Source organism: Argopecten irradians, chromosome 12 (assembly GCF_041381155.1).
Source record: "Argopecten irradians isolate NY chromosome 12, Ai_NY, whole genome shotgun sequence".
Lineage (NCBI taxonomy): Eukaryota > Metazoa > Mollusca > Bivalvia > Pectinida > Pectinidae > Argopecten > Argopecten irradians.
The window spans coordinates 36,421,003-36,440,083 of record NC_091145.1 but is presented as its reverse complement, the minus strand read 5'-3'; the positions used below and the strand labels follow the sequence as shown (position 1 = coordinate 36,440,083).

Sequence of the window (19,081 nt, the reverse complement as noted above, 5' to 3'; positions counted from 1 at the left end):
AATCATAACTACCCTGATTTCTGTCTAATCATAACTACCCTGATTTCTGTCTAATCATAACTACCCTGATTTCTGTCTAATCATAACTACCCTGATTTCTGTCTAATCATAACTACCCTGATTTCTGTCTAATCATAACTACCCTGGTTTCTGTCTAATCATAACTACCCTGATTTCTGTCTAATCATAACTACCCTGATTTCTGTCTAATCATAACTACCATGATTTCTGTCTAATCATAAATACCCTGGTTTCTGTCTAATCATAACTACCTTGATTTCTGTCTAATCATAACTACCCTGGTTTCTGTCTAATCATAACTACCTTGGTTTCTGTCTAATCATAACTACCCTGGTTTCTGTCTAATCATAACTACCCTGGTTTCTGTCTAATCATAACTACCCTGATTTCTGTCTAATCATAACTACCTTGATTTCTGTCTAATCATAACTACCTTGATTTCTGTCTAATCATAACTACCCTGGTTTCTGTCTAATCATAACTACCCTGGTTTCTGTCTAATCATAACTACCTTGATTTCTGTCTAATCATAACTACCCTGGTTTCTGTCTAATCATAACTACCCTGATTTCTGTCTAATCATAACTACCCTGGTTTCTGTCTAATCATAACTACCCTGATTTCTGTCTAATCATAACTACCTGTTTCTGTCTAATCATAACTACCCTGGTTTCTGTCTAATCATAACTACCCTGGTTTCTGTCTAATCATAACTACCTGATTTCTGTCTAATCATAACTACCCTGATTTCTGTCTAATCATAACTACCCTGGTTTCTGTCTAATCATAACTACCCTGATTTCTGTCTAATCATAACTACCCTGGTTTCTGTCTAATCATAACTACCCTGGTTTCTGTCTAATCATAACTACCCTGGTTTCTGTCTAATCATAACTACCCTGATTTCTGTCTAATCATAACTACCCTGATTTCTGTCTAATCATAACTACCCTGGTTTCTGTCTAATCATAACTACCCTGGTTTCTGTCTAATCATAACTACCCTGATTTCTGTCTAATCATAACTACCCTGGTTTCTGTCTAATCATAACTACCCTGGTTTCTGTCTAATCATAACTACCCTGATTTCTGTCTAATCATAACTACCCTGATTTCTGTCTAATCATAACTACCCTGATTTCTGTCTAATCATAACTACCCTGATTTCTGTCTAATCATAACTACCCTGGTTTCTGTCTAATCATAACTACCTTGATTTCTGTCCTATCATAACTACCCTGGTTTCTGTATAATCATAATGACCCTGATTTCTGACTAATCATAACTACCCTGGTTTCTGTCTAATCATCATAACTACCCTGGTTTCTGTCTAATCATAACTACCCTGATTTCTGTCTAATCATAACTACCCTGGTTTTCTGTCTAATCATAACTACCTATTTCTGTCTAATCATAACTACCCTGGTTTTTGTCTAATCATAACTACCCTGGTTTTGTCTAATCATAACTACCCTGGTTTCTGTCTAATCATAACTACCCTTTTTCTGTCTAATCATAACTACCCTGGTTTCTGTCTTATCATAACTACCCTGGTTTCTGTCTTATCATAACTACCCTGGTTTCTGTCTAATCATAACTACCCTGGTTTCTGTCTAATCATAACTACCCTGATTTCTGTCTAATCATAACTACCCTGATTTCTGTCTAATCATAACTACCCTGGTTTCTGTCTAATCATAACTACCCTGGTTTCTGTCTAATCATAACTACCCTGGTTTCTGTCTAATCATAACTACCCTGGTTTCTGTCTAATCATAACTACCTTGATTTCTGTCTAATCATAACTACCCTGGTTTCTGTCTAATCATAACTACCCTGGTTTCTGTATAATCATAACTACCCTGGTTTCTGTCTAATCATAACTACCCTGGTTTCTGTCTAATCATAACTACCCTGGTTTCTGTCTTATATACCTGTTTCTTAATCATAACTACCCTGGTTTCTGTCTAATCATAACTACCCTGGTTTCTGTCTAATCATAACTACCCTGGTTTCTGTATAATCATAACTACCCTGGTTTCTGTATAATCATAACTACCCTGGTTTCTGTATAATCATAACTACCCTGGTTTCTGTTAATCATAACTACCCTGGTTTCTGTCTAATCATAACTACCCTGGTTTCTGTATAATCATAACTACCCTGGTTTCTGTCTAATCATAACTACCCTGGTTTCTGTCTAATCATAACTACCCTGGTTTCTGTCTAATCATAACTACCCTGGTTTCTGTCTAATCATAACTACCCTGGTTTCTGTCTAATCATAACTACCCTGGTTTCTTGTCTAATCATAACTACCCTGGTTTCTGTCTAATCATAACTACCCTGGTTTCTGTCTAATCATAACTACCCTGGTTTCTGTCTAATCATAACTACCTTGATTTCTGTCTAATCATAACTACCCTGGTTTCTGTCTAATCATAACTACCCTGGTTTCTGTCTAATCATAACTACCCTGGTTTCTGTCTAATCATAACTACCCTGGTTTCTGTCTAATCATAACTACCCTGGTTTCTGTATAATCATAACTACCCTGGTTTCTGTATAATCATAACTACCCTGGTTTCTGTATAATCATAACTACCCTGGTTTCTGTATAATCATAAACTACCCTGTTTCTGTATAATCATAACTACCCTGATTTCTGTCTAATCATAACTACCCTGGTTTCTGTACTAATCATAACTACCCTGGTTTCTGTCTAATCATAACTACCCTGGTTTCTGTCTAATCATAACTACCCTGGTTTCTGTCTAATCATAACTACCCTGGTTTCTGTCTAATCATAACTACCTTGATTTCTGTCTAATCATAACTACCCTGGTTTCTGTCTAATCATAACTACCCTGATTTCTGTTAATCATAACTACCCTGGTTTCTGTATAATCATAACTACCCTGGTTTCTGTATAATCATAACTACCCTGGTTTCTGTATAATCATAACTACCCTGGTTTTCTGTATAATCATAACTACCCTGGTTTCTGTATAATCATAACTACCCTGTTTCTGTCTAATCATAACTACCCTGGTTTCTGTCTAATCATAACTACCCTGGTTTCTGTCTAATCATAACTACCCTGGTTTCTGTCTAATCATAACTACCCTGGTTTCTGTCTAATCATAACTACCCTGGTTTCTGTATAATCATAACTACCCTGGTTTCTGACTAATCATAACTACCCTGGTTTCTGTCTAATCATAACTACCCTGATTTCTGTCTAATCATAACTACCCTGGTTTCTGTCTAATCATAACTACCCTGGTTTCTGTCTAATCATAACTACCCTGGTTTCTGTCTAATCATAACTACCCTGGTTTCTGTCTAATCATAACTACCTTGATTTCTGTCTTATCATAACTACCCTGGTTTCTGTCTAATCATAACTACCCTGGTTTCTGTCTAATCATAACTACCCTGGTTTCTGTCTAATCATAACTACCCTGGTTTCTGTCTAATCATAACTACCCTGGTTTCTGTCTAATCATAACTACCCTGGTTTCTGTCTAATCATAACTACCTTGATTTCTGTCTAATCATAACTACCCTGGTTTCTGTCTAATCATAACTACCCTGATTTCTGTCTAATCATAACTACCCTGGTTTCTGTCCAATCATAACTACCCTGGTTTCTGTATAATCATAATGACCCTGATTTCTGACTTATCATAACTACCCTGGTTTCTATCCAATCATAACTACCCTGATTTCTGTCTAATCATAACTACCCTGGTTTCTGTCTAATCATAACTACCCTGGTTTCTGTCTAATCATATTACCCTGGTTTCTATCCAATCATAACTACCCTGATTTCTGACTTATCATAACTACCCTGGTTTCTGTCTAATCATAACTACCCTGGTTTCTGTCTAATCATAACTACCCTGGTTTCTGTCTAATCATAACTACCCTGGTTTCTGTCTAATCATAACTACCCTGGTTTCTGTATAATCATAACTACCCTGGTTTCTGTCTAATCATAACTACTCTGCTTTTTGTCTAATCATAAACTACCCTGGTTTCTGTCTAATCATAACTACCCTGGTTTCTGTCTAATCATAACTACCCTGGTTTCTGTCTAATCATAACTACCCTGGTTTCTGTCTAATCATAACTACCCTGGTTTCTGTCTAATCATAACTACCCTGGTTTCTGTCTAATCATAAACTACCCTGGTTTCTGTCTAATCATAACTACCTGGTTTCTGTCTAATCATAACTACCTTTTCTGTTAATCATAACTACCTGGTTTCTGTTAATCATAACTACCCTGGTTTCTGTATAATCATAACTACCCTGGTTTCTGTACTTATCATAAATACCCTGGTTTCTAACTAATCATAACTACCCTGGTTTCTGTATAATCAGAAGTACCCTGATTTGTGACTAATCATAACTACCTTGATTTGTGACTAATCATAACTACCATGGTTTCTGTCTAATTATAACTACCTTGATTTCTGTCTCATCATAACTACCCTGTTTTTTTACTAATAATATCACCTCTAATTTCTGAATAATTATAAAACTTCTTATTTCGGACCAATCATAACTACATTTATTATGAATGATAAAGAAAGTATTGTTTTCTTGTAAACATCGATGTATGCCATCTTCGACAAAGAACCACAACATGCTGTTGTTGCAATATGATTTATATATCTTATTTGATATTACGTATTTTGCCAATGTTCGTGATGAGATGGAAAAGTAGCAATGCCGTACTTCTATCAGCTAAGTTTTGGGAGTCAGTGTACTAGTCACCAATGGAAATATTCATGAATCAAAAGAACCAATGAAGGAATGCACTCGACTTTGTGGATCGAAAGTAACAAGATCTTTGTAAATCAGACCATCAGGGAATGTACTTTGGTTTCTGGATCAGCAGTACCGCATCCTTGATACTCCAGGGGTTACTATCACTGACGTAATAACCACCCCTGGAATATCTCATAGTAAAGCCTACACAGACTTCCTTTGAGGATTAAAGAGAGAGAAACCACCAACTTCAAACCAACATAGTTAATCACAGTGTATCGTTATACTATTCTTTTAATGAGCATCAAAGGATCAAATTCTCATGTGTCTTTTGTTGCCTTCAGTTTTACTATGAGATAGTCCAAGGGTGGATATAACGTCAGCGATAGCAACCCCTGGAGTATCGAGGATGGCAGTATCGAGGAATGTAGCTGATTTGTGGATCAGACGTACACAGGAATGTAGAAGATTGGTGGACCAGAAGTATCAAGAAACGATTTATAATTACCAATATATGTATGGACATTTATCTTGGTATTGCTAACGACATTGATGTTATTCGTATTAAATAGTCTTGTAATATGGCAGTGTTCAGTCAATGTAATATTTACGCCAATCTTTTTCACAAAACGTTTGTCCAGCTTGATGTAGAAGATATTACTTCAAACATAGATTTGCTCGTCAGCTCTACTTTTATTCTATCCATCTAAAGAGGATTTCTCACAAGGATGGGTTCATTGGTTAGGTTAACCTTAGTGTTAAGATAACAGCTGATGTCATTTAAGGACAAATTCTCATGTATGTGCTGTACGTGTAAATGTCCATATGTTGTAACTCAAAATTAAATGCTAATATGCACCATTTAGTGTTCTGTCATACAGTATATATATTCTTAAATGACTATCTTATTTCATGGGGACGTATCTATCATTATAAGTGCAGATATAGCACTGTGTTAGAAAGTCTTTGTCTTGTCAAAGTACTGTGATATTTTATCAAAATTATTACATATCAACATTTCAAGTCAGAGAAGTAGGACCCCATGCCTTAATCTTATCTAAGTGTGTCAGCACGACATTGATGTTTAGCTTTGAATAGATCGCATGTCGTGGTTGGTTTCCTATGTTCCCATACTCTTCAGGTAACGGTAGAGTGTTGGGTGGCATATCAAAAGGGTCTGGATTCTAGAAGTGTAAACATCTCTACTCCTGTAAACCTCTTTATTTTTGCATAATTTCGCGAAAACTCAAAAATTCCTATGTTTAGCGGAAATGTATGTAGCATGCGTCACATATGAGAGCAACACATTAGTAGTTACAAAACATTTATTTGGGAGAAGACCTAAAACCAGATAAAAGTATAATATGTACTCTCACACGTCATCCACTCAATGTTATTAGATGGACAAATATACACGAGCACATATCAATGAACACTTTCATATCGATACTTACCAGGACATGTACAGGCTCTATAGAAAGGATGGCGTAATATGGGTGAGTCGACAGGTCTGTCCGTACCTGTCGATAAGTGAAGTGAGAGTGCGGTAGGGAGAGGCCGGTGATATGAGTGTGGACGGGTGGTCCGTGCGACACGTGCACTACACATACATTTAAAATAGTTAATGGCGCGATATTCAAATGATGTGAACAAAACCTGGCTACATTTATATGAAAGCCATACATGAATGCACGATCGTCAGTACGGGTCCCTGGTCGTGAATTCAAGTTTTACCAAATATGTTGATAACAAAGAAGACGCGAAATAATGTGTACGCAAAAATAAATAAATAATTTCATTGCGATAGACGTTCTGTGACTGATGAATACTAAGGTCTGCATTCTAATAAGAGATTGATTATGAGATTCTTTCATATGTCGATATGAGGTAGAGGGATATACAACCCGAGGGTCACAACAAGTTGTAAACAAGGCTTGCCAAGTAAAAGTAGTTAACACCAGGTAAGCTCTTTGGGACAATGACACTAATTGCGCCATGCAAATTAAATGTAGTTAATTGTGTCCGTTTAATTTCCCCTTATTTAAATTTAATATTGTAGCAAACCAAATCGACATTAATAATGAAAGCACTTGCTTTTTGAAATAACCAAGTCGAAACCTGTTCTTTACCTTTAAAATAAATAAAAGCCCCATGGGCCTGTAAGCGCTATGGATGAGGTTACGTCGCGGTGAACGGTAAAGTTCGCGTTTTATTCCACAAGTGCATCAAATAACCTTATATGCCATTTCCTGAATTTTATTACTATATGTAATACATTAACACGTTCTGTACATAAAACAATAAACCACTCAAATAGAAATGCTGAAGTATAATGCCAGGCAAAAGAATAAATACATGTTCCTCGTCAACAATTGTGATATTGTTGAACATTCGTATGTAGGTGATCCATTTCTAAATTGCAACCTGAGATATCACTGTCCCATATATGCCTATTTGAAATTTAAACGACCACCAAATAATAAATGTATTGAACGTCGTATATGGCTATATAAAGATTGCGATTTTTCCAGTTATCGTGATAAACTGAGTAATGTCAACTGGAACGAAACAGAGGCATTATCAGTTGATAACACTGCAGATTGTCTTTCTATGACGATATCAAGAGTTGCCTTAGATACTATACCAAATAAAGTGATAATACTACGAAAACATGATCCTCCCTGGATACATGATAATATACGTAAATTAATCAGAGCTAGAAAAAGAATTCATGCTAACGCTAAACATACACAAAATCCTCTACACTGGGAAAAATTCAGGAAAGTAAGAAATGCCTGTGTCGATGCTATCCGCAATGCAAAAAATAATTACTATAATAGAATATCCTCCCAGTTACAATCTACAACTAGTTCGTCCAGAAAATGGTGGAAAACCCTGAACTCCCTAACAAAGTTCTCATGCAAAACAACTAACGGACCAACTTTGAATTGCAATAATATCGAATACACCACTGACAAAGAAAAGGCCAATATACTTAATGACTATTTCGTCCAACAAACTGAACTTGACGATTCACATCAAACTCTACCGAATATTAATGATAATCATACCTTTAAATTTGATGAAATCAATATCAACCCCAAGACATGTCTGACGCCAGTGATATGATTGATGCTTCTAAAGCAACCGGACCCGATATGATTAGTGGCAAATTATTAAAAGAAGGCAAACGACAATTACTAGGACCTCTTTGTAATCTTTTTAATAAATCATTAAGTAATCAATGTTATCCCGATGTATGGAAAAGGGCAAACGTAATTCCCATATTTAAAAAGGACGACCCAAGTACTGTCTATCAAAGAGCCGAAATATAGGGATTACATATTCCTGGTTTTGAATAAAACGCCTTCAATCTCCGCCATATTCGAGTTTTGTCGGAATTCCGACTCGTACCACGTGACTGACGTCCACACGTCCTGCACGTGGTGATCCAGGTAACTAGCGTAAGCGCACATGTGTTTGTTTACATTTTCCTTCTGGCTAATATGAGCAAATAGTACTGGTTTATGTCCACAGAGCGAGTATTTGAAACATCTAATTCACACATTGCCGTAATTCAATACACGTATCAAAAATTGTAATGTGCGAGCATTAATTTCTTTGTAAATCCAGTCTGCTGAGGTCGAGCACGTAAAATGTTGACATTTCTCTTGGTTTCACAACTCTCGTGTTACTTCGAGATTGTCGCGACGATGTTCGGAAGACTTCGGAATGATTCGGCATCTTTCGAGCCTATTTTTTACCATCCTCGATAATCCAGGAGTTCCGATCACTTACGATCTCTACACCCCTGGACTATCTCAGTGAAATTGAAGGCAGCTCAGCTGAAAATATTTGACCAATCACAGACCAGCAAAGATTTCCTTTGAAGACTACAGAGAGAGCGACTCCCAACTTCAAAGCCACATAGTCAACCACAGTGTACCGTTATACGGCTCTTTTGATGTACATCAAAGGACTAAATTACCTGTTCTGTTCTGTTGCCTCCAGTTTTACGATGAGATAGTCCAGGGGTGTAGAGATCGTAAGTGATCGGAACCCCTGGAGTATCGAGGATGATTTTTTACGTGTACACGTTAAAAAGATTTTTTCACTTTCATAATTATAATACTTCCAGTGCTGCAACTTAATAAAAAGTGGTAAAATTAGAGAGGTAAAATTAAAACCGGAGAGACGGAGAAAAATGTGTAAATACCTAAACAGTTTTTACTATGACAAAAAGAGCGAAAGTGATAGACCATACAACTTTAAAGTTTACAGTTTATTTCTTTATTGTATAAGTGTAATTGTAATGATTATAATTACATAAACATGTTGTAATTTGTGTATTATAAAGTCATATACAATATTCCAATTGTTCCTTTACTAGGTTCACCCCCCCCCCCCCCCCACACCTTTTACATATGCATACGTACGTACAGACGGTTCGAGATACTGTGTATATATTCTCTGTCTATAACCATACCATTTACATGACATAGGATATGCTATTTCTGTACACAATTGTAAATAATTATGGAAATCTGGATCAGTACCCGGATAGTAACACTGTTGTTTACTCCTATCCACTTCACCCTAAACAGCAAACCTAAAAAAAAAAAAATAATAATAACAATAAACCGAATTACACAGACATATGTAAAGAATATGTTATTTTGTCATATCATAATCTTTATCAATATAAGTCAACACATGGAATATCCGAATATGTGTTTTAAAAATTCAGAAATAACAGTTACAGTATTGTTATTGTTTAATAACACGTAATAAAAAAATACTCACCATATAAATAAAAAACAAGCCGAAACCCATATTTGAATCCTCTCAAGACAAACATGTGCTCCGAAATACGTCTAACTTTGCCACGAGGTACCACACACACTACACGTGGCAGCTTACAGGATGTTGTTTTAGTCACTTTAGTCTCATTCAGTCAGACTCTTGATGATAGAGACGTTCTGATTGTGAGTTCTCTCCCCTCTAAAGATCCTTACGTCAAAACAAGTATACGAGTTATTTCCCTTGTTTTATTTGACGAAATCATGACATTAACTTGTACTAATATTATCTGTCTTTATTTTCAACAGTTATTAATTAAAGAGATTATAATCATAATTAATATTATATATTTATTATAAAGAATAAACATATGTATGAATGATTTGAATGTCAGTATGAGAGAATCAAATTTGCTGAAGTTATGTATTTATTTGTAAAATAATATACGTAATATGCATTTCTTGAAATAAAATATATGTTAAAAAAAACCACTGTTGTTTATCCATAGCTTTCTTTTTTTTACTGCTCTTCTTTATAAGATATACGCCTACCACAAATTAGGAGATGATTTTACATAAGCTTAAAGCTTGTTACCAAATCCTAATGTACATCATTGAATTGTATTCTACTTGTATTGTCTTATCTTTGAATAAAATATTGTTTAAACTAAGAGCTTGCTTTTTCATCTTTGATTAAAATCAGACAGGCGTGATTCTACTCTTTGTTGTTCAGCGTCACTAAGAGGCGGGATAAACTCGTCCTCGCTAAGAGGCGGGGTAAACTCGTCCTCGACTGGAGGCAGATACCCGTGTATTGGACAGGGACTTAGTTCAGACTCCTCTATCCGTCCACAAATGACCTGATCTCCGGTTACATTTGGCTCTACACACGTGAACCCCCTAATATCCTTTTCGTGCATTATAATGGATTTCTGACGAAATTTATCCATGTTTTGAGTGTAATCTTTTCTACTATCACTATACTGCACATCAGTCGACGTTGCAATACATTCAGACTCCTTCTGGTCTGATTGTAAGGTTCTTATACATTCAGACTCCTTCTGGTCTGATTGTAAGGTTCTTATACATGCAGCCTCCTTCTGGTCTGGTTTTAATGTTCTTATACGTTCAGAAGACCTCTGGTCTGTTTCTACTGTTCCACTACATTCAGACTCCCTCTGATCTGTGTGTATACTACCATACATTGATTGACTCATTGTTTGTTCATCATCGTAGTGTCTGAGGCCTTTGGATACTGTATAAAGATTTCCATTCTCTCTTTCATCTGTGACTGTCGTTGGAGTACTATTCGACACTATTGACGATTCATTGGTGATATCTACAGATTGGGCTGACATTGTCCTTTTCTTATCTGGAAAACAAATGGAATGTTTATTTTAACTCACCCCAGTTAATTATCAAGTACAGCTATACTACTTGAGAACAAAACAAATATGAATCATGCTGACTAATTATTGCAAATGATGCTGCGAAGAACACAAGAATCTGCTAACAGAATATCAGAATTTAATAAAAAAATAATAAAAAAAAAAAAAATTGACTACGATATACATGCAAAAGAATATTAGAATCATTTGAAGAAAAAAACCAGACAATCATCTCATTTAGCGATTATGTATGACTTGGAATCCGAGATTTTACAACAGATGATTGATTAAATCCAACACTACTTCATTGACGTTGTTTTAATTTTATGACAATGTGATATAGATTGTAAATACAAACCTCTTCGCAAACGTTTAACTGCAAGCAGTATCAATACTATAGATACAAGCGCCGTCGGCACTGCGACGGCAATGCCAAGTACTGAAGATGGGGCAGTACTGCTTACATCTGAATAAACACATAAACATTATTTTAGATTTTTTTTCTATGTTAGAAAATGGTACATCCATTTATCAAAAGTTTTTAAACTTACCTCGAATTCGTTTTTATTGTTTCTTTGCTAGCATGTGTCATCACGTTGGAAGTAACATGATAACATCAATACAATTTACAAGGCGTACTTGTTCTTTATCTCTAGCAGCATGATTCAGTAAGAATAGCAAAGACTCAAAAACTAACAGACTGTAGTCTCCCAAAAACATCCACACACACAACACGCGCAACACGACGTGTTATGAAAAGCTGTCCTTAAATGACCCTTGCTGTTAATAGGACGCTAAAATTACCAAGCAACCAACACCAACGTTTCACGTCACCAATCTCGCAGTTTTAACCATATAAGGATGTAAGTCTCGGTTAGATAACTTAGCAAGCAAGATTACATTATTATATTTTACATAGATTAAGTGTACCAGTTTAACTAATCATGATATTGTCTACGCTTTGAATAAATTAGACATATGTTGAGGTGACACTTTTGACGTCGTCGGCATACATGATAACAGAACAGAATTTACGGAGTTGAGTGAAATGGGTACTTACTTCATTGCGGGATATATATTTTTTATTGCGAATGTTTTTCGTATCTTCTCCCCACTTCGTCAATATGACGTAATTCTACAATAATTATATAGGTCTCTTTATATCCAGATAGCTACAGCCATTTTCGTTATTAACCGATAGGTTTGACATTTACCTGTGCACATCGATTGGATATAATCCGTTTCACTTTGCGTGGAATTTGTTTCTTTCTGAGTATGGTTAAGTGCTGAATAGAAAGCAAAAAGTTTCAAATACAGAAATATTAATGGCATCATTTTCAGGTTACCATTTATCAATAAAACAGTATTGATACCTGTTCTGTTAACAAAGACGTATACAGAAACAATAACTTAATGTTAACCCCCGAAGACGTATATAGACTCATCTAAAACAAGGATTGCATCAATCCATTGTGAAATTTAGGGGTGAATGAGTTCAAAATTCAATCACGAGGAATTAATCCAAAGCAAAGAAGAAACGTAGTATGTTAACTCCTAACAGTAAGCAGTACCAAAAACAGTTTTCGTGTAAAAAAACCACAAAATACCGTAATATCTTGAAATCACAATTTTTGGCTTAATTAGTATATTCGTATATTTCCCCAACCTCCCAACACGAAAATGTCTTTTTCCATTTACACACGTTTGATACGTACAGGGTCGGTAATACACAGTTCAAATACAAGATAATTTGAATATCATTTTGGTTCATTGTCATGAAGAAATTCCAGTACCCTAAACGTACCCATGCACGTTGAAGTGAGTACCGATATAACAATAGGTTTTTACCTGTTATGAGTCTTACATGTGACGGTAGCTTCTGGCAGCAGGATATCTGACTTCACCATTTAAGTATAGGATATAAGGTAACTTACCTGTTAAGAAACTTCCGCAGGATGATGGCTTCCGATTACAGGACCTATAACCTGATTTTGGTAGACTATAAACAAAGGCGTTGATCTGGACTTTGTCTCTGGCCTCATCTTCGTCAAACACACACCCCAACGTAAAGGTGGTGAGCTGCACAAGTGATGGAAAAATAAAAACTTTCGGAAAGGATGTATGGTATAAACGTCTAATAACTTTTTATTTAGTCAGATTTTCAGTTTACAGAAGGAGGTAGAAGTCCTATTTTACTAGTGAAATATATTATTAATATTTTCCATTTAATAAAACAATACACCATATTATTTTGAAATCACGATATTTGACTTAATATGTATATTCCGCCCGACCTCCCAGCAGGAAAATGTCTTTTTCTATTTAACCAGGTTTGATACATACAGGGTCGGTAATACACCGTCTGGTGAGATTCATGTAGTAGGACCTCCGGGGATAGAAATGCTGGTGTATAGGGATGGAAATCAGTATTCTGTAACCCGTGATATCCTTGGCTGAAGCTACAAAAAAATTCCATCAAAGATTCATCCTCGATACTCCAGGGGGTAGATTACTGTCACTGTCCACAGTAATACCCACTACTGGAATTTGTCATGGCTTAAATGAAGACAGTCAGGAGAAAAAAACGTACCAATCGCAGGCCTGCAGAGACTTAATTACTTCAAAGTCATAAAATGTACCATAAATCAATTATTTTCATTTACATCAAAGGACTTCGTTTTTACTGTATAGTAACGGGATCCGGACCCGGTTGTTTGGTATCTACTAACAATAAAATCGTACCCAAAGAAAAATGAGTGAGGTACGTTCTAAATTGCTAAATCTAAATCGAAACCTAACAAATATTAGAACAGTGAAAGCTTAAAATTTTAATATGTCCAACAATCCTGTATGTGAAAATGAAAATAAAGTCTCCTTTTTGTATTCAAACATGTAACCTGGATAGTATTTCCTTACAAAACTGAGAAAAATGCGTGAAAATATGAAAATATCTCAAGATATCGGGTGTATTTCAATAAGGTAAGTTGTTTAATGAAAAATTAGGAAAGAACAAAACCTACCTACCACTTCAAATTAAAAAAATGATAGAACGGCAGAATAATTTTGACTATTCCAATGGATGAACAAGGTACTAAGATAAATTTATTGTGTCTCATGTATACTCTGATTTCTTTGTTTCCTTTATGTGCCACAAAATTATCATATTGCCCTAGTAAGGCCAACCGACTGAATTGACTCCACGATATCCATGTAACATTATGTATTGGTTGCAGTTTTCTTGCTTATATTGGCTGATGAAGGGAAGTGAATCTCGTGCAATTTTCGAATGTGCATTCTCATACCGTTCAGAGGTCAGTACCTAATCCAACATCTTGATTGGAGTTTATTGGAGTTTATTAGTTTATGTAAAGACAAGGATTTAGATAGATAGTGTTATAGTGGGAAAGATATTACACTTCTGTCGACTTTACGAAATGTCGTCAGAATTGTAATATCTTTTCCGCTAAAACAGTAAATATAGAATTTGGCATAGTGATAAAACCGATCATAACATTATTTCTTCAGCATTCAAGCAATCTGATTAAATACATTATACAATCTAACTTAGTACAAGAGAGAGAGAGAGAGAGAGAGAGAGAGAGAGAGAGAGAGAGAGAGAGAGAGAGAGAGAGAGAGAGAGAGAGAGAGAGCTATGGTTGTTTTCGTTTATACGGTGGATTGGTTGGACCTTTTTTAAGTAATTATTTCATTGAAATCAAGTATAAATCCTGACGGACATGCAGCTTTTGATATGAGTCTATGAAGGCTTTGTCAATGCTCGTCTGAAAACAACATAAATTACTAGGTCTATCATTAACTGAAAATTGAATGACTATGTCCAACCAGTCAGAATATATAAACGAAACTGGCCATGCTAATCATAGGCTTACAGTCTCCTGGTGGATGCCATGAAAATCCCATGTCGAATGCGCCGTTTACATGTTCTTCGTCACAGATGACTGAACTAGGATTGTTTGGGCCACATGTATAGTTGGGTGTAATTGCGTCGACTGAAACGACAAAATCGTAAAACTTGTTACCATGAAATAGTAAAGACACTCACAGACAAAACGTGAATATTTGTTATTCTCACACCATTGACTACTGATAACCAGCATATCATCGCTGACTCTAGCCGCACGCGAAATCTAATCGCTAGTGAACGTTAGTTCGTTTACAGCAAGTAAAGTAAATATCTTAATTCTCGTTTTAAAATTTAAGTATGAATACATAAATAGTTATCCTTAATTGATAATTACAATATAATTGAACCATTCAAGTAATAAAAGATGCATTAGGTTTAAAAAGACGAAAAGTCAATGGTCGCACTAGATGTTGTCAATAAGTTTGGTCAGTACCGCATGAAATGTGATAACACTCAGCTTGTCTAGTCTGTAATGTTATTAACTTATTTATCCTTGATACCACACATCGAAGGCTAACCAGGAATCAAGCCGAACGAAATATACAGATCAGCCTTACTATTGAAATATAAATATGACTTACGTTCTTCGTCTGTTTCCAGCAATGCACATGGGAATCTGACTTTCTTCTATTAAATCAAAAAAAGGTGGAAAAGGTCAACATTAACAGTAAATTTTGTTTACCAAACACATTTTATGACTATTTTTATATATCATTTTTAACTTAATGAAAACATGTTTGAAAACAAAACGTGCGGATAAAAAATCCTCAATGGAGTATCACAATTGCAATTTGTCGGTGAGTTAATGAAAGAAATTTAAGTGAAGATTTCCCTTCCATAACATACCCTAAATTTATTTCTAAAGAGTAAAAGTAAACGTTTAGGTTCACGAAAATTTAAATCGAAAACAATATGGCTGATTACAATAAAAGATTGTAATACCGACAATAGTGAAGCTATCTAAGATAGACAGTCTCCTGGATTGGGTACTGTATCTGTTTTTTTATATGCAGCGCTGTTCTTCTTTTGTGTGTAGATGGGACGGCTCCCCTCTGATGTAGATAGACAGTCTCCTGGATTGGGTACTGTATTTGGTTTCTTGTATGCAGCGCTGTCCTTCTTTTGTGTGTAGATGGGACGGCTCCCCTCTGATGTAGATAGACAGTCTCCTGGATTGGGTACAGTATTTGGTTTCTTGTATGCAGCGCTGTCCTTCTTTTGTGTGTAGATGGGACGGCTCCCCTCTGATGTACATGTAAGATAGACAGTCTCCTGGATTGGGTGCTGTATTTGGCTTCTTGTATGCAGCGCTGTCCTTCTTTAGTGTGTAGATGGGACGGCTCCCCTCTGATGTAGATAGACAGTCTCCTGGATTGGGTACAGTATTTGGTTTCTTGTATGCAGCGCTGTCCTTCTTTTGTGTGTAGGTGGGACGGCTCCCCTCTGATGTACATGTAAGATAGACAGTCTCCTGGATTGGGTGCTGTATTTGGCTTCTTGTATGCAGCGCTGTCCTTCTTTAGTGTGTAGATGGGACGTCTTCCACTCTGATGTAGATAGACAGTCTCCTGGATTGGGTACAGTATTTGGTTTCTTGTATGCAGGATTTGGTATTTTGTTTCTTTTACATTTTATTAGGAGTTTCAAGACAATATCTGTATACATACCAGAAGTTGACAGATGAGGTCGCGTGTTCCTATCTTGATCTGGGCCTGGATCTGGTTTTATGAACATTCCATAACTTTAAGGAATTCCTTAAATTACATCTACCCATAGCAAAGCGTTACAGAAGTTAAGGAAAGATTCGAAAGATTCTTAAGTTAAGGAACGTTCTTTAACGTGTATAATGCTTTCCTATGGGAAATTTAAGTTAAGGAATAATTCATTAAATTTGAAGAATGTTCAAAGAGTTTTAATCAGGAGTTTCAGTCTAGTCGAATTACGTTCGTGTCCGTTGACCTTGAAGCTGCTGATGAGCTGGAGACATAATGGTTGTCTGATTTGTAAAACATGATGATCAGGATCCAGAATCATGACACAATCTTAGAGTTACGTTTTGTAATGCCATTTTAATTGGCTAAGTGTAAACCACATTGTCTTTGTACGATTGGTACTACAGCATCGATTAAGTTCTGTCGGGAAATGACTTCTGGGCAGGACATTATCATTACCACACCTGTGGTTGAGAGTAGGACATTTATCTTTAATCCTAGTCCATTGTCGCGTTTACTGTCGGCAATCAGAACCACAAAGTCAGCACACATGTAGCAGGTATCCCTACCCTAGTTTCTAGGTCAAAGTTGTAGAATCTTTATACAAGGTGATGTCCCGCGCATTCTCCTCCGGCCTATCCTTAGAGGAACTGAAAGAATTCTGTGGTGACATTATCCCGTCTTTTAGAGAAAATATCATCTTGATTACAGGGTAGTTCTCTCAAAGTTTGGCTTTGCCCATAGCTGTTTTTGTACACGAGTCGTACAGTGACGTGACCACGTTTTTGCAATGAACCTCCTTGTTTAGTTTGCGGAAGTCATCTCACATTTTTTCAAAAGATGCGTTTTTATTTCTGCGTCCTACTTTTGGTATCTTTCTACAAATTGCAACACCACTGAATGGCTTGATGAAGGGGAGGATCATTTGATTGGCTCCAAAATTCTTTTATAAACACCTTCAGACAAAACTATATTGATTTGCAATGAAACATCTTGCTTAGTTTGCGTTTATGTCTTCTTTCTTTCTTTTTTTTTTAATTTCTGCGTCCTACTTTTGGCATTTTTACCACTGATGAAGGGTGGTCTGTATATAGAACATGCTTTATTTGGATGTTGGTTACAGCATGAGCTTTGTATGCTTTTAACTTTAGTTATAATCTCCCGTTGGAAAATCAAAGTTGATAATCCTAGTGAACTCCTTATTTCATCAATCTTTCGTGATTTCGAAGTGAGGTTGAGATATCAACTTGTTTGTGTTAAAATGGGTTGTGTGTTGGTAAAATTCAAGTTTTGTTTATACAAGTGTGATGTATATTTGTAAAATTCAAGTTTTGTTTATACAAGTGTGATGTATATTTGTAAAATTCATAAACTGTAATAACCTCTCCCTTTAACTTGTTTGTATCCTCAGCCGATATCAGCGTTTAACATTTGATAATGATAGAGACCATTATGTTTTTGTATTATAGGTCAGTAAACATCAGTTACCTCTCATATCTCCTCCACACCATTCGACTCGCAGTTTATGACAGAAAAGATAAAATTAGATAACGCACACACGATTTCACTGATAGTGCAGAAATTTTTGGTGAACTTATTCACCCTCGAAGATACATTGGGCTCTTCTAAATCAAAAACTAGACCAACCCATTATGAAGGTTCAGGGGTGCAGGCTGGTAATATGAATTCCATATATTTTTTTTAGAAGTAATACATTTGAAAATGGATTTATGGTTTGTTTTAATTTTATGTGATTTTATTATAAATTTTCGTTTTTGCTTGTTTGGTTGAATAGGGCAATTTTCATGTATATTTGCACACACAAAAAACTTTTAAAGATAATTTCCTTAAGTTACTTATGAGAAAGGAAAATGTTTCAGGTCATTTTCGTAAATATGATAATTATGTTCAGACACCAATAGGAAATAAAAATGCTACCAATCAATTTAAAGAAGATCTAGATTGTCTATTATCATAACAGGAAGCACAAAATCCTGTCGAGATGTTCGACACCTTACAAACTTTGATACGTGAGAGTGCGGGAGATAATGTATAAATCTGACGTTTGAGGGCTTTGTAATCGAGATTTGAAGAGACATATCCCAGTCAGTGCGATAGGTTGTAGGAGTGGTGGTAGAGGTGGGGCATGCCGTATACCTTTACATGACGGACACAAACGTTATCTGAACAGGTGACGCTTTAAAACTTACGTTTCTGAAGAATGTTGTACACGTACTGTTACATCTAAGGGAGCCCAGTACTGGAGGCAGCACCATCAAAATTATCCATAACATCTTCAGACGTGTCATTATGGTATATTGTTCACATCACTAAGTCAAAAGTATTAATCATGATCTCGTGACGATATGTTTATATTCAACACTGTGGATAATTATCTATACATAGTGATAGAAATAACAGCAGATAAAAGTGTACAGTAGCCTACAGTAGCCAGCCAC

At 35.9% G+C, this 19,081-nt stretch overlaps 1 protein-coding gene across 2 annotated transcripts; it reads right to left on the bottom strand.

Moving 5' to 3' along the window:
• Positions 1 to 9,202: 9,202 nt before the first annotated feature.
• Positions 9,203 to 19,016, bottom strand: LOC138304831 (uncharacterized). 2 transcript variants are annotated; one of them, XR_011205643.1, is made up of 9 exons: positions 18,833 to 19,016; positions 15,492 to 15,537; positions 14,876 to 14,995; positions 13,329 to 13,444; positions 12,920 to 13,064; positions 12,200 to 12,271; positions 11,344 to 11,451; positions 9,602 to 10,969; positions 9,203 to 9,407 (listed from the first exon to the last, which is right to left on the bottom strand). XR_011205643.1 is itself a non-coding variant. In XM_069245151.1 (8 exons), the coding sequence occupies exons 1-8, from the start codon at positions 18,929 to 18,931 to the stop codon at positions 10,281 to 10,283; spliced, it is 1,395 nt and encodes a 464-aa protein (XP_069101252.1). In that variant the 5' UTR covers positions 18,932 to 19,016; the 3' UTR covers positions 9,203 to 10,280. The 2 variants fall into 2 exon arrangements, 1 of the variants encoding a protein (XP_069101252.1); XM_069245151.1 differs by having other exon boundaries at positions 9,203 to 10,969.
• Between the last annotated feature and the right edge of the window lie 65 nt (positions 19,017 to 19,081).